Source organism: Orcinus orca, chromosome 16 (genome assembly GCF_937001465.1).
Source record: "Orcinus orca chromosome 16, mOrcOrc1.1, whole genome shotgun sequence".
NCBI classification, from domain to species: domain Eukaryota; kingdom Metazoa; phylum Chordata; class Mammalia; order Artiodactyla; family Delphinidae; genus Orcinus; species Orcinus orca.
In genome coordinates, this window is record NC_064574.1 from 66,231,100 (window position 1) to 66,243,600 (window position 12,501).

The following is a 12,501-nucleotide window of genomic DNA, read 5'->3' on the forward strand; positions in this document are numbered from 1 at the left end:
GTCTCCCTATCCTGCGTCTTGGAGGAGTTGGACTGTTCCAACATCCTCCAAGGAGCAGTAGAGTGCGGTCGGTCGTATAGAGAGTCCCCTCACGTAGGAGGCGTGGGAAAGAGTGCCGCGGGGCAGTCTGGGCCGCTCCCGCTGTCCGCCGCCATCTTGCTTTACTCTAAGGCGGCTGTGACCGCGGCTCAGAGCAATCTTGAGCCATGAGGCTAATAGCCAGAGCTGGGTCCCTCTCGGTGAGTACAGCTGGCGGGCTTGGGGCAGGGTGGGGGAGCAGATTGTCAGCAAGGTCATACGGACTGGAGGTGCCTGGTTTGGGCTCCCGGGGCCTTGGGTTTTGTTCTGCCCTTCAGGTGAATCCTGCCGGCCAAGTGGGCTGCAGGCTGGGTGGATTGGGCGTTGGAAGGCCAGCTCGTGCTTTGAGCAGAGAAGACTTAATGCTGGAAAACCTGAAGAGAGGGGGAGGGCTTAAGAGCGGAGGTGAAGCGACTCGGTTGGAGACACCTTTGAAGGTCACTGCTGCACTTGGTGTGCAGAAGGAGACCGCGAGATCTGGGCCGCAGGAGGCCGGCGTAGACCTAGTCCCCCATCCCTAACCTATCAACTGCAGCCTCTTCTGGGCGTATCACGGAGCATCAGCTTCCCCAACGGTTAAGTGGGCTTATGAGTAAAATCATAAAGAAGAAATGAGTTAATTCCTTTATAGCTTTTTTCACTGTGCCTGGAACTTGATTGTTACTGTGGTGTCCTGGCTGTATAAAGTGTGCTTTTCTTGATCTCTTGTTAGAGTTTATCCAGGAGGGTTTCTTGGCGTGCCCTCTAGAGCTTCTTAAGACTCCTTCAAGCCCGAGTGAAACACAGCTGTCGCTTGGGGAAAACTCCTCTAGGGTCAGTGTTATATCAGTGTGAACCGGTGGTTGTCAAGGGGGGACAGTCTCAGTCTCTGAGATTTAAAGTTCAGCGAAGGGCTTACCTGGTGGCGCAGTGGTTGGGAGTCCGCTTGCCGATGCAGGGAACGCGGGTTCGTGCCCCGGTCCGGGAGGATCCCACATGCCGCGGAGAGGCTGGGCCCTTGAGCCATGGCCGCTGAGCCTGCGCGTCCGGAGCCTGTGCTCCGCAGCGGGAGAGGCCACAACAGTGAGAGGCCCGCGTACCGCAAAAAAAAAAAAAAAAAGTTCAGCGAGGCCAATTTTGCCCCCCAGGGGACAGTTGGCAATGTATCTAGAGACATTTTTGGTTGTAACAGCCTGGGGGGAAGTGCTACTGCTGAACATCCTACGGTGCACAAAGCCACCCACAATAAAGAATTTTCCAGCCCAAAGTGTCAAGAGTACCTGGGTTACTGAGTAACCTAGTAACCTTCTAGAAGGAGGTGCAGAAGACCAGGGAATGGAGTTTCCCTGTGCTTAATGTTTAAATAGATAAAATATGAATTATACAAATAGCTGTAATTTAGACTGTAATTCTCTTACCCTTCTTAGCACACCTAGACTAACCAGTGATTAATAACCCTTAGAGAGAAGCCCGGTTAGACTGGCAAAAGGCCCCAAAAGCTCTTCCTCCATTGCATCCTTCCCCACCTTCCAGTAGAAAAAAGAACTCAAAGATAACAGAGTTGAAGAGGACCAATGTAAACAAATTGGAATAAGCTTGAAAGCAATTGTTTCTACTTGTAACACTTATTTTACATAAGAATAAATTTATACATCTTTTGTTATTGAAACAAAATAGTAGTTGTATGGACAATTACTAGGATAATATTTTGCAACAGATTTGAATGGGACAAATTATAGGAAGTACCTGACCAACAAAGTATCACTGTTAAGGCACATTTGAGAGGAGAGCACCTAAATGTACCTTAGCAGTAGAACTATGGATTATTTGAACTGCTGTGCCCACAGCAGTTTTTTTACTTTCTGGAAAATCAAAAGCTAGAATCAATAGTAGGGTTAACTATACCACACCCAGGAAATGAAATTGATGATGATAAAGCAAAGCTAATTGGAATTTATAATTTGAAAGCACTAACAGCAAATGAAAACTAGGAACCAGCTTATCGATAGTATAGCACTGATGCTGAATGCACAACAAAAAACCGTCCTGGACAACACGGAGTAGAGGCATTGCAGCCTCTGAGGGGGGTCCTTGGGAAACTCTAGCAGCATGTTCATTTGATCCTGGGAGTACCAAGGATTAACTCTCAACATCTCCACTAGTAACCTTAAGATCCTTAGACATAATCAGAATGAATTATGTGGCATTATATATGATTTGCCAAAAAAAACCTGAATAAAGTTATGCATTTTGTATCCATTATCTGACATTTAAGAGGACCCCTTTACCTTTCCAGTGGCTGCGTATTATATATACTGAGAATCTACTATGGATGAAGCTATTGTTAATCTCAGGGTATATTAGTCAAAGAAGATAAAACCTTTGGTTGTGTAGTCTTAATGTAGCACAGAAGAGAGTGAAGATACTATGGGAAATATCGGGGGCTGGAGGAAGTTTTCTTTGATATACTTTGTCTTTTTTAAAGATTACTAAACTGATTAAGGAAATGAAGTCATATTGGAAAATAGACTAAAAAGATGAGACTCTTTGGGCAGATAAGGGAAACAATAATGCTGAAATCTATAAAAGGGTATGAATGTGGCTATTCCACACTTTTTCAAAAAATTCCAAAGCATTAGAGCTAGAAAGGACCACTTGAAGTTTTTTTTTTTTTTTTTTTTTGGCTTAAACAACAGAATTTTATTTTCTCGCCGTTCTGGAGGCTAAAAGTCTGAGGGTGCCAGCATGGTCGGGCTCTGGTGAGAGCCCTCTTCCTGGCTTGCAAACTGTCACCTTCCAGCTGAGAGAGCGAGCTCTGGCTTCTCTTCTTCTTATAAAGACACTAATCCCGTCATGAAGCCTCACCCTCATGACCTCATCTAAACCTAATTACCTCCCAAAGGCTTCATCTCCAAATACTATCACATTGGGGATAGGGCTTCAACATATGCATTTTAGGGGAACACAGTCAGTCTATAACAGATCCTAATTTATCAGCTGTATTACCTTTTTTTTTTTCTTTAAACTTTCTTTCCATTTGTTATAAGACAGAAGTAGTCTCTATATTCTTTTTCCTATAGCAGGTGGTCCTTTCCTTTCGTATTTCACTTAATCTCCCATGCCCTTTGGTGGTCTCTGTCAGATTTATCCATTTTTTCCTCTGTGCCCCCATTGCTATATACCTCACTTTATTGGGTAGTTGCAAGTCTGTTGGCTTTTAGGCTATTAACACGTCTCACAGTTAACGATAGCAATAAGAAGAGCTTTACCATTTGTTCAGTGTTTACTTTGGTTCTACATCAGTGGCTTCATACAGTTTTCTTTAATTTTCGTAACAATCTATTGAGGGAGGTATATATTGAATCACCATTTTCAGATAGGTAAGCTGAGGGGTAGTTACTTGCTGAAGGTTATACTTTTAAGAGGTAATAAAATTTGAAACTGTGTGCTTGACTTGGTGCCCAAGCTCTTAACCACTTTAATAACAAAAGGAGCATAGGAAGGCAGCATGATGTCACGGCGAAGTAAATAGACTTTGGAGAGAGAACACGTGTTCAAATCCTGGTTGTTCTCTGATCTAGCAGGGTGACTTAGGGACTTATATAAGCACTCTGTGTCTCAGGTTCCCCATCTTTATTTATTTTTTTTTTTTTGAAGTTGAACACATTTTCATAAGTTTATTGGTCATTTGTGTTTCCTCTTCTGCAAATTCCTTTTCCCATATTGAGCCCTTTTTCTGTTGGGTGACTTGTTTTTTCCTTTTGAAATTTCTTTATATATTCCAATACCAAACCTCTGTCAGGTTGCAAATAACTTCTCAATTAGTGACTTGCCTTTTCACTTTCTTCACTGTGTTTCTGGATACATACAAAGATGTACATTGATTATTATACATTGATAAGTTCTTGGTTTTAATGTGGTTAAACTTATCAAATTTTTCCTCTACAAGTTATACTTTTTGTGTCTTAATTAAGAAATCTTTCTCTACCCTACCATCAAGAAATATTCTCCTCCTACACCATGCTTTCTAAAAGTTTCATACTCTTTTTTTTTTTTTCTGGTAAATATTATATATTCAATATGAAACAGGAGGAAAGGGGGCAGGGCACAACCTTTAAAAGAATTACATAGCCCGAGGACACAACATAAACTGATTAGAACAAAATAGGTCCAAGATGGCGGACGAGTCCACTTCCACTAGACCTTGAGCCTCAGTATACACTCATTGTAACACATCAGCAAGCTAAGCGACACACCCACAGGTGCCAGGACAGTTCCAAGGATGACCATAAAGGTCAAAAAGTGGGCGGTGGCTCAATTCCTAGAAATCCCCACCCCTTCCCCAAAATAGCTGGAATACTCCTCCCACTCATCAGCGTATGAAATTACTCACCCCTATAAAACTAACAACCCCATACCCTGGTGCTGCCCTCGCCTTCTTTTTTATTTTTTTATTTTTTTATTTTTTTTTATAGGTATACCTGGATTTAATTCTCACTTCTACCGCTTGGTAGCTGGATAGCCTTAGGCAAGTTTCATACCTCCCTGAAATTTACTTAATTCAGTCTGTAAAATGGCATAATAACTTATTATAGCATCCTTTTAGGAATTTTAAATCAGTTCTTGAAATAAAAGTACACAATATATAGACAAGTATGGATTCCTCAATAGATGTTTGACCTTTCATTTCTCCAGTATCCCACCCGCATCAAATAAAGAAAAATACTTTTTAAAATTCACGAATATTTCATTGTTGTAAAGTTAAAGCCATAAAAATAATCAAATGGCCTACTATCATCCCGTTAGAAGAAAAAAAAAAAAAAGGTGTTCATGAGAGTTCCATATTAGAATACAAGTTTTCCTTAGGCACCTGTTTATGTATGCTATTCTGCTCTTTACAATAAATAATTAAATTTAAAAGACTTAATTCCTCACTTTTAAGACCTTATTAGTTTACAAATTACATATTGACCTATGCTAAATTTTATACCGACCCATGCTAATGAATTCAGTACAGAAAACAAAAAACACTGCACTCAAGCAAACTACATATATATATATATATATATATATATATATATAAAACTTATATGAGAATTGCTACTCCAGCTTTCTTTTGGTTTCCATTTGCATGAAATACCTTTTTCCATCCCCTTACTTTCAGTCTGTATGTGTCTCTAGGTCTGAAGTGGGTCTCTTGTAGACAGCAAATATATGGGTCTTGTTTTTGTATCCATTCAGCCAATCTGTGTCTTTTGGTGGGAGCATTTAGTCCATTTACATTTAAGGTAATTATCGATATGTGTGTTCCCATTCCCATTTTCTTAATTGTTTGGGGTTTGTTATTGTAGGTCTTTTCCTTCTTTTGTGTTTCTTGCCTAGAGAAGTTCCTTTAGCAGTTGTTGTAGAGCTGGTTTGGTGGTGCTGAACTCTCTCAGCTTTTGCTTGTCTGTAAAGGTTTTAATTTCTCCATCAAATCTGAATGAGATCCTTGCTGGGTAGAGTAATCTTGGTTGCAGGTTTTTCTCCTTCAACACTTTCAATATGTCCTGCCACTCCCTTCTGGCTTGCAGAGTTTCTGCTGAAAGATCAGCTGTTAACCTTATGGGGATTCCCTTGTGTGTTATTTGTTGTTTTTCCCTTGCTGCTTTTAATATGTTTTCTTTGTATTTAATTTTTGACAGTTTGATTAATATGTGTCTTGGCGTATTTCTCCTTGGATTTATCCTGTATGGGACTCTCTGTGCTTCCTGGACTTGATTAACTATTTCCTTTCCCATATTAGGGAAGTTTTCAACTATAATCTCTTCAAATTATCTTCTCAGTCCCTTTCTTTTTCTCTTCTTCTTCTGGAACCCCTATAATTCGAATGTTGGTGCGTTTAATGTTGTCCCAGAGGTCTCTGAGACTGTCCTCAGTTCTTTTCATTCTTTTTTCTTTATTCTGCTCTGCAGTAGTTATTTCCACTATTTTATCTTCCAGGTCACTTATCCGTTCTTCTGCCTCAGTTATTCTGCTATTGATCCCATCTAGAGTACTTTTAATTTCATTTATTGTGTTGTTCATCGTTGCTTGTTTCATCTTTAGTTCTTCTAGGTCCTTGTTAACTGATTCTTGCATTTTGTCCATTCTATTGTCCATTCTATCTCCAAGATTTCGGATCAACCTTACTATCATTATTCTGAATTCTTTTTCAGGTAGACTGCCTATTTCCTCTTCATTTGTTAGGTCTGGTGGGTTTTTATCTTGCTCCTTCATCTGCTGTGTGTTTTTCTGTCTTTTCATTTTGCTTATCTTACTGTGTTTGTGGTCTCCTTTTTTGCAGGCTGAAGGTTCGTAGTTCCTGTTGTTTTTTGTGTCTGTCCCCAGTGGCTAAGGTTGGTTCAGTGGGTTGTGTCGGCTTCCTGGTGGAGGGTACTAGTGCCTGTGTTCTGGTGGATGAGGCTGGATCTTGTCTTTCTGGTGGGCAGGTCCACGTCTGGTGGTGTGTTTTGGGGTGTCTGTAGACTTATTATGATTTTGGGCAGCCTCTCTGCTAATGGGTGGGGTTGTGTTCCTGTCTTGCTAGTTGTTTGGCATAGGATGTCCAGCACTGTAGCTTGCTGGTCGTTGAGTGAAGCTGGGTGCTGGCGTTGAGATGGAGATCTCTCGGAGATTTTTGCTGTTTGATATTATGTGCAGCTGGGAGGCCTCTTGTGGACCAGTGTCCTGAAGTTGGCTCTCCCACCTCAGAGGCACAGCACTGACTCCTGGCTGCAGCACCAAGAGCCTTTCATCCACAGGGCTCCTTAATTTGGGATGATTCGTTGACTATTCAGGTATTCCACAGATGCAGGGTATATCAAGTTGATTGTGGAGCTTTAATCCGCTGCTTCTGAGGCTGCTGGGAGAGATTTCCCTTTCTCTTCTTTGTTCTCACAGCTCCCAGGGGCTCAGCTTTGGATTTGGCCCCGCCTGTGCGTGTAGGTCGCCGGAGGGCGTCTGTTCTTTGCTCAGACAGGACGGGGTTAAAGGAGCCGCTGATTCGGAGGCTCTGGCTCACTCAGGCCGGGGGGTAGGGAGGGTCACGGAGTGTGGGGCGGGCCTGCAGTGGCAGAGGCCGGCGTGACGTTGCAGCCTGAGGCGCGCCGTGCGATCTCCCGGGCGAGTTGTCCCTGGATCCCGGGACCCTGGCAGTGGCGGGCTGCACAGGCTCCCCGGAAGGGCGTGTGGCTAGTGACCTGTGTTCGCACACAGGCCTCCTGGTGGCGGCAGCAGCGGCCTTAGCGTCTCATGTCTGTCTCTGGGCTCCGCACTTTTAGCCGCGGCTCGCGCCCGTCCCTGGAGCTCTCTCAAGCAGCGTTCTTAATCCCCTCTCCTCGTGCACCAGGAAACAAAGAGGGACGTAAAAGTCTCTTGCCTCTTCGGCAGGTCCAGACTTTTCCCCGGACTCTCTCCCGGCTAGCCGCGGTGCACTAACGCCCTGCAGGCTGTGTTCACGCCGCCAACCTCAGTCCTCTCCCGGCGCTCCGACAAAAGCCGGAGCCTCAGCTCCCAGTCCGCCCGCCCCGGCGGGCGAGCAGAAAAGCCTCTCGGCTGGTGAGTTCCGGTCGGCCCGATCCTCTGCGCTGGAATCTGTCCGCTTTGCCCTCCGCACCCCTGTTGCTGTGCTCTCCTCCGCGGCTCCCAAGCTCCCCCACTCCGCCTCCCGAAGTCTCCACCCGCGAAGGGGCTTCCTAGTGTGTGGACACTTTTCCTCCTTCACAGCTCTCTCCCGCTGGTGCAGGACCCGTCCCTATCCTTTTGTCTCTGTTTAGTTTTTTCTTTTGCCCTAACCAGGTACGTGGGGGGTTCCTTGCCTTTTGGGAGGTCTGAGGTCTTCTGCCAGCGTTCAGTAGGTGCTCCGTAGGAGTTGTTCCACGCGTAGATGTATTTCTGGTGTATCTGTGGGGAGGAAGGTGATCTCCGCGTCTTACTCTTCCGCCATCTTCCCGGAAGTCCCACTTGAAGTTTTAATAAGGTAGTTAAAAGGTAAAAGAAAATACAGTAATTCTTTACATAGTACAAAATGAACATGTTCAACTCAGTATTCCTTCAGGCTCTACAAGTCACAAATAACTAGAGATTTAAGAGTGGCATGGGTAAACTGGTGGGTAGTAATTTCATAGTAAAGTTAATCAGCTAAATCCCCCCATGGAGTTCTTTTACCACTGAACACCCTCTATTGCTTGGGCCCACTTGGATACAATGCACTATTCTTTTGAGAAATGTGGTAACCTGTCTTTTTTGTGTTTAGAGATTTTATTCCCTCAAAGTTGCTCCCAAAGCTAAAGCCACAACTGCCCCTGCAGGAGTGCCTCCACATCCTCAGGACCTTGAGGTTAGTCCCACTGAGTTGCTCACTGGACACATACGTGCCTTACTGTCCTTGGTAATATAAAGACATTAATCACATCCCTATTTTATTTTAAATACAGTTTACCAAATTACCAAATGGTTTAGTGATTGCTTCTCTCGAAAACTATGCTCCTGCATCAAGAATTGGTTTGTTCATTAAAGCAGGCAGCAGATATGAGGACTCCAACAATTTAGGAACCTCTCATTTGCTTCGTCTTGCATCCAGTTTGGTAAGCATCTTTACTACCTCAATATGTTTAGAAATCTGTGGCACCTTGGTCCTACAGAAAAGAAAAACTAAAAGCAACATCCGTATATTAGTTTCCTGGAGCTGCCGTAACAAATGACTGCAAACAGGGTGGCTTAAACAACAAGAATTTATCCTCTCACAGTTCTAGAGGCTAGAAGTCAAAGTCAAGGTGTCAGTAGAGCCGTGCTCCCTGTAAAGGCTCTAGGAAGAACCTTGCCTTGTCTCTCCTAGCTTCTGGTGGTTGCTAGCAATCCTTGGCATTCCTTGGCTTGCAGCTGCATCATTCCAATATCTGCCCCTGTTCTCACATGGCCCCCTCTGTGTCTCTGTGTCCAAATATCCCTCTTATTGAATTTTTCCAGTCATATTAGATTTAGGGCCCACTCTAATCCAGCATGACCTCATTTTAAATATTTATATCTGCAAAGGCTATTTCCAAATAAGGTCACATTTGCGGGTTCTGGGTGGACATGAATTTGGGGGACACTTCCAACCCAGTACAGTCCCCTAATACATCATGAAAAACCACAGGATATTTACCATAGAGAAGCATTAAATTAGTGTCCATCCGAATGTTAGTGCTAGAGCATAAGAAATCAGTAAAAAACAAAATTTTTAATTTTAAAAAAGAAGTGCCAGAAACGGAAAGAAAATTACTCTTTCTCATACGCAAATCTCTTTCAGAATAAATGGATGAATCCAGTAAGCTTTATTTGATAATGGAATTTTTACCCAAATGTACTTTGTATAAAAATCTATACTTGTGCTTTTTGGTCAACTTTGTTTTATAATTCTTAAACTAAAAAGGATTCACTATTTGGTTAGCGTTCCTTTTGAATTTAATGACAATTAGACTTTAGATTTTGACATAAAGTGATGTTTGGCAAGCTTAGCATTAAAAAACTACTAAAAACAATTGTTTTTTCATTTCTAAGACTACAAAAGGAGCTTCATCTTTCAAGATAACCCGTGGAATTGAAGCAGTTGGTGGAGAATTAAGGTTTGTTAAAAATAAGTAATCGGAAATAGTGAAAACACCAGAAGGTAATCAATTGTAAAGGAACTTTTCTCTGTTATCAAGGTGGTTAACAATTTCTTAAGGAACAAGAAGAAAAAGACTGATGAATTTGCATAAAATGTAAAATATCTTTATGCCTTAAAGTAAAAATTTAAGTAACTAGGAATAGATATTTGCAACATATGTAACATGGAGAGGATTATTTGGAAAAATAAAGAACTACAAATTAGGAAAAAACAACCAAAGAGTAAATGGACAGACATAGGAGAGGAACAGGCTGTTCCCAGAAGACGAAGCCAGAAACAATGATATTTACTTATAATCAACAGTGTGATACCATTTTATACTGCTGGTGGGAGAATAAATTGATACATCTACATAGGAAAGAATCAAGGACTATCTATTAATGTTGAAAATGAGCATATTCTACAACCTAACAGTTTTTACCACATGCACAAAGGGATTCTTTATCGTTATTGAGACTGGAAACAATCTAAATGCCTATCTTTAAAGACATGCATAAGTGAAGTATGATATAGTAATATGCTGGGACTACTACACAGCAGTTAAGAATGAACTCAATCTGTTTCAACATAGCAGGCTTTAAAACAAAATGTTTTGTGGAAAAACAAGTTTCAAGATTTTTTTAAGGTATGAGGTTTTTAACAAAATAATATGTAATGCCTATGATTATGTTTGTCTCTAGAGTGGGAGAAAGTGTGAGGGTTAGCCTGGGAATGGTACAAAGAGACCTTCAACTTTAAAGTTGCCCTTTTTTTTTAAGTAGTGGTAAAATATACTTAACGTAAAATTTACCATCTTCTGTTGTATAAGTTCTATGGCAATAAGTGTCATTAAGCAACCATCACCACCACCCATGTCCAGAATGTTTTCATCTTCCCCAACTGAAACTCTGTAGCTATTAAACACTAACTCCCCATCCCCCTCTTCCCCTGGCCCCAGGCAACCACCATTCTGTGTTCTCTTTATATGATTTTGACTACTCTAGGTACCTCGTATCAGTGGAATCATACAGTATTTGTTGTCCTTTCATGACTGACTGACTTCACTTAGCAAAATGTCTTCAAGGTTTATCCATGTGTAACATGTCAGGATTTTCTTCTTTTTTTTTAAGGTTGAAATATTTGCAGTTTTCTTAAGATTTTTAAAAATATTTTTTAAATTTAGTTGAGTGTATTTTTGTTATACTATTATTTATACTTTATGTACTTCAAAATAATTTTTTCCAAAAGAATTGGTTGACTTAACAAAGATATAAGGGAAAGTTTGTTCTTCTGATTTAGATAATTCACTGTAATTTATTTTTGACTCAGTGTGATTTCAACAAGGGAAAACATGGCTTATACTGTGGAATGCCTGCGGGATGATGTGTAAGTACCTTTGTGTGTTTAGAACATCTGCTTTTAAAGAAATACTAAGTTGCTCAGTTGTCTTTTTTTTAATGTGGCATTATGACCTCTGATGTTGGTTTCAGATTATTATTCACAAACTGCCTAAAGTTTAATAATGAGAGCAATACAGTTATGTAGAATGGATGTTGGTTTTAAATTTTTGACTGGTAACCCTTATCTTCATGTCTTCTGTAGTGATATTCTAATGGAGTTCCTGCTCAATGTCACCACAGCACCAGAATTTCATCGCTGGGAGGTAGCTGCCCTTCAGTCTCAGCTAAGGATTGACAAAGCTGTGGCTTTTCAGAATCCACAGGCTCGTAAGTACACTTTTAGATTATATTCCGTTGTTTCTAAGATACTGGGTTTTTGAGAAGATCAATTTGTAGAAGAATAAAATTGCTATCGAAATTCTTTTTCTCCTTGGGTTTGAAAATAGCCTCTCCAAAAATTTGTCCACTTTTTAAAACATATTGTTCATTTCTAAACATTTGTATTGTTATTTTTCATCTTTGATAGCAAGTAAATTGACTATAGAATCCTAGGCCTTTTGCCTGTGTCGCCCCCCTCCCCCCATCTCCCCACCCATCCACCCTACTGCCCACCCCACCCCACCCCTGGTGTTTTTTCAGTGGTTGTTTTGCTTACACTAAATCTGGCAGCAGTTTATTGTTGCTGCTGCTATTATTGTTTAGCCAACTCACTTTTATTGTGTCTTTCCAAAGTAATCAACTTAATTTTTTTAAAAAAAAAACTTTTTTATATTCATATTTGTGTTTATATAACGTTTAGTTATCTAATCTTGACAAGCACATCTGGCAAAACAAATCTTTAAAAAAAAGCACCACTGATTGTCAGAAGTCATAGCGCTTCTGGTAGGAGCGGAAGTGTGCAGGTAGACCACTGAGGTGTAAGCAGGTGACCAGCTGCAGGGGCTTAGAATGGGATGGACTTCTCAGATGCAGGCCTGTCAAGAGAGGGTCTCCTGTCAAGTGTCTGGAACATAATGAGTGCTTGGTTCCTGTTAGCTCATATTATTTCACGGAGATAACTTTGTTACTCCACACCTCTACCAAAGAAATAGATAGAATGGTAAAATTGTACAAAAGATGATTTCAGTGTCCAGAGTAGCTTTCTTCCCCACTGGTAGCAGTGAGGCTCCAGCCCTTATCCTTTCTGCCTGGACAGTTATTGTAGTCTCCTGGCTTGTGTCTCTGCCCCCAGGTGTACATCTTCCACCAATGGCAATGTACATTTTACATTGCCATTACAGTGATCCTTCTGACATGAAAATCCAGTGAAAATCCTTTAAAGGCAAGCTCTTTAACTTAGCATATATGGTAACTCTAATGATCTGTCCCCTGCCTCCCTCCCTTGTTTCTTGCTCT

The 12,501-nt window shown here is 41.4% G+C and overlaps 1 protein-coding gene across 1 annotated transcript in view; it reads left to right on the top strand.

The window, feature by feature from the left end:
• Window positions 1–83: 83 nt before the first annotated feature.
• The window catches only part of LOC101269781 (cytochrome b-c1 complex subunit 2, mitochondrial), a 36,815-nt gene continuing 24,397 nt past the window's right edge, over window positions 84–12,501 (top strand). The window contains exons 1-6 of the mRNA XM_004268555.2: window positions 84–239; window positions 8,333–8,416; window positions 8,514–8,663; window positions 9,619–9,683; window positions 11,036–11,092; window positions 11,309–11,433. Coding sequence (XP_004268603.1) covers window positions 207–239; window positions 8,333–8,416; window positions 8,514–8,663; window positions 9,619–9,683; window positions 11,036–11,092; window positions 11,309–11,433 — 514 coding nt within the window. The 5' untranslated portion in view covers window positions 84–206. The remainder of the gene's footprint in view (window positions 240–8,332; window positions 8,417–8,513; window positions 8,664–9,618; window positions 9,684–11,035; window positions 11,093–11,308; window positions 11,434–12,501) is intronic.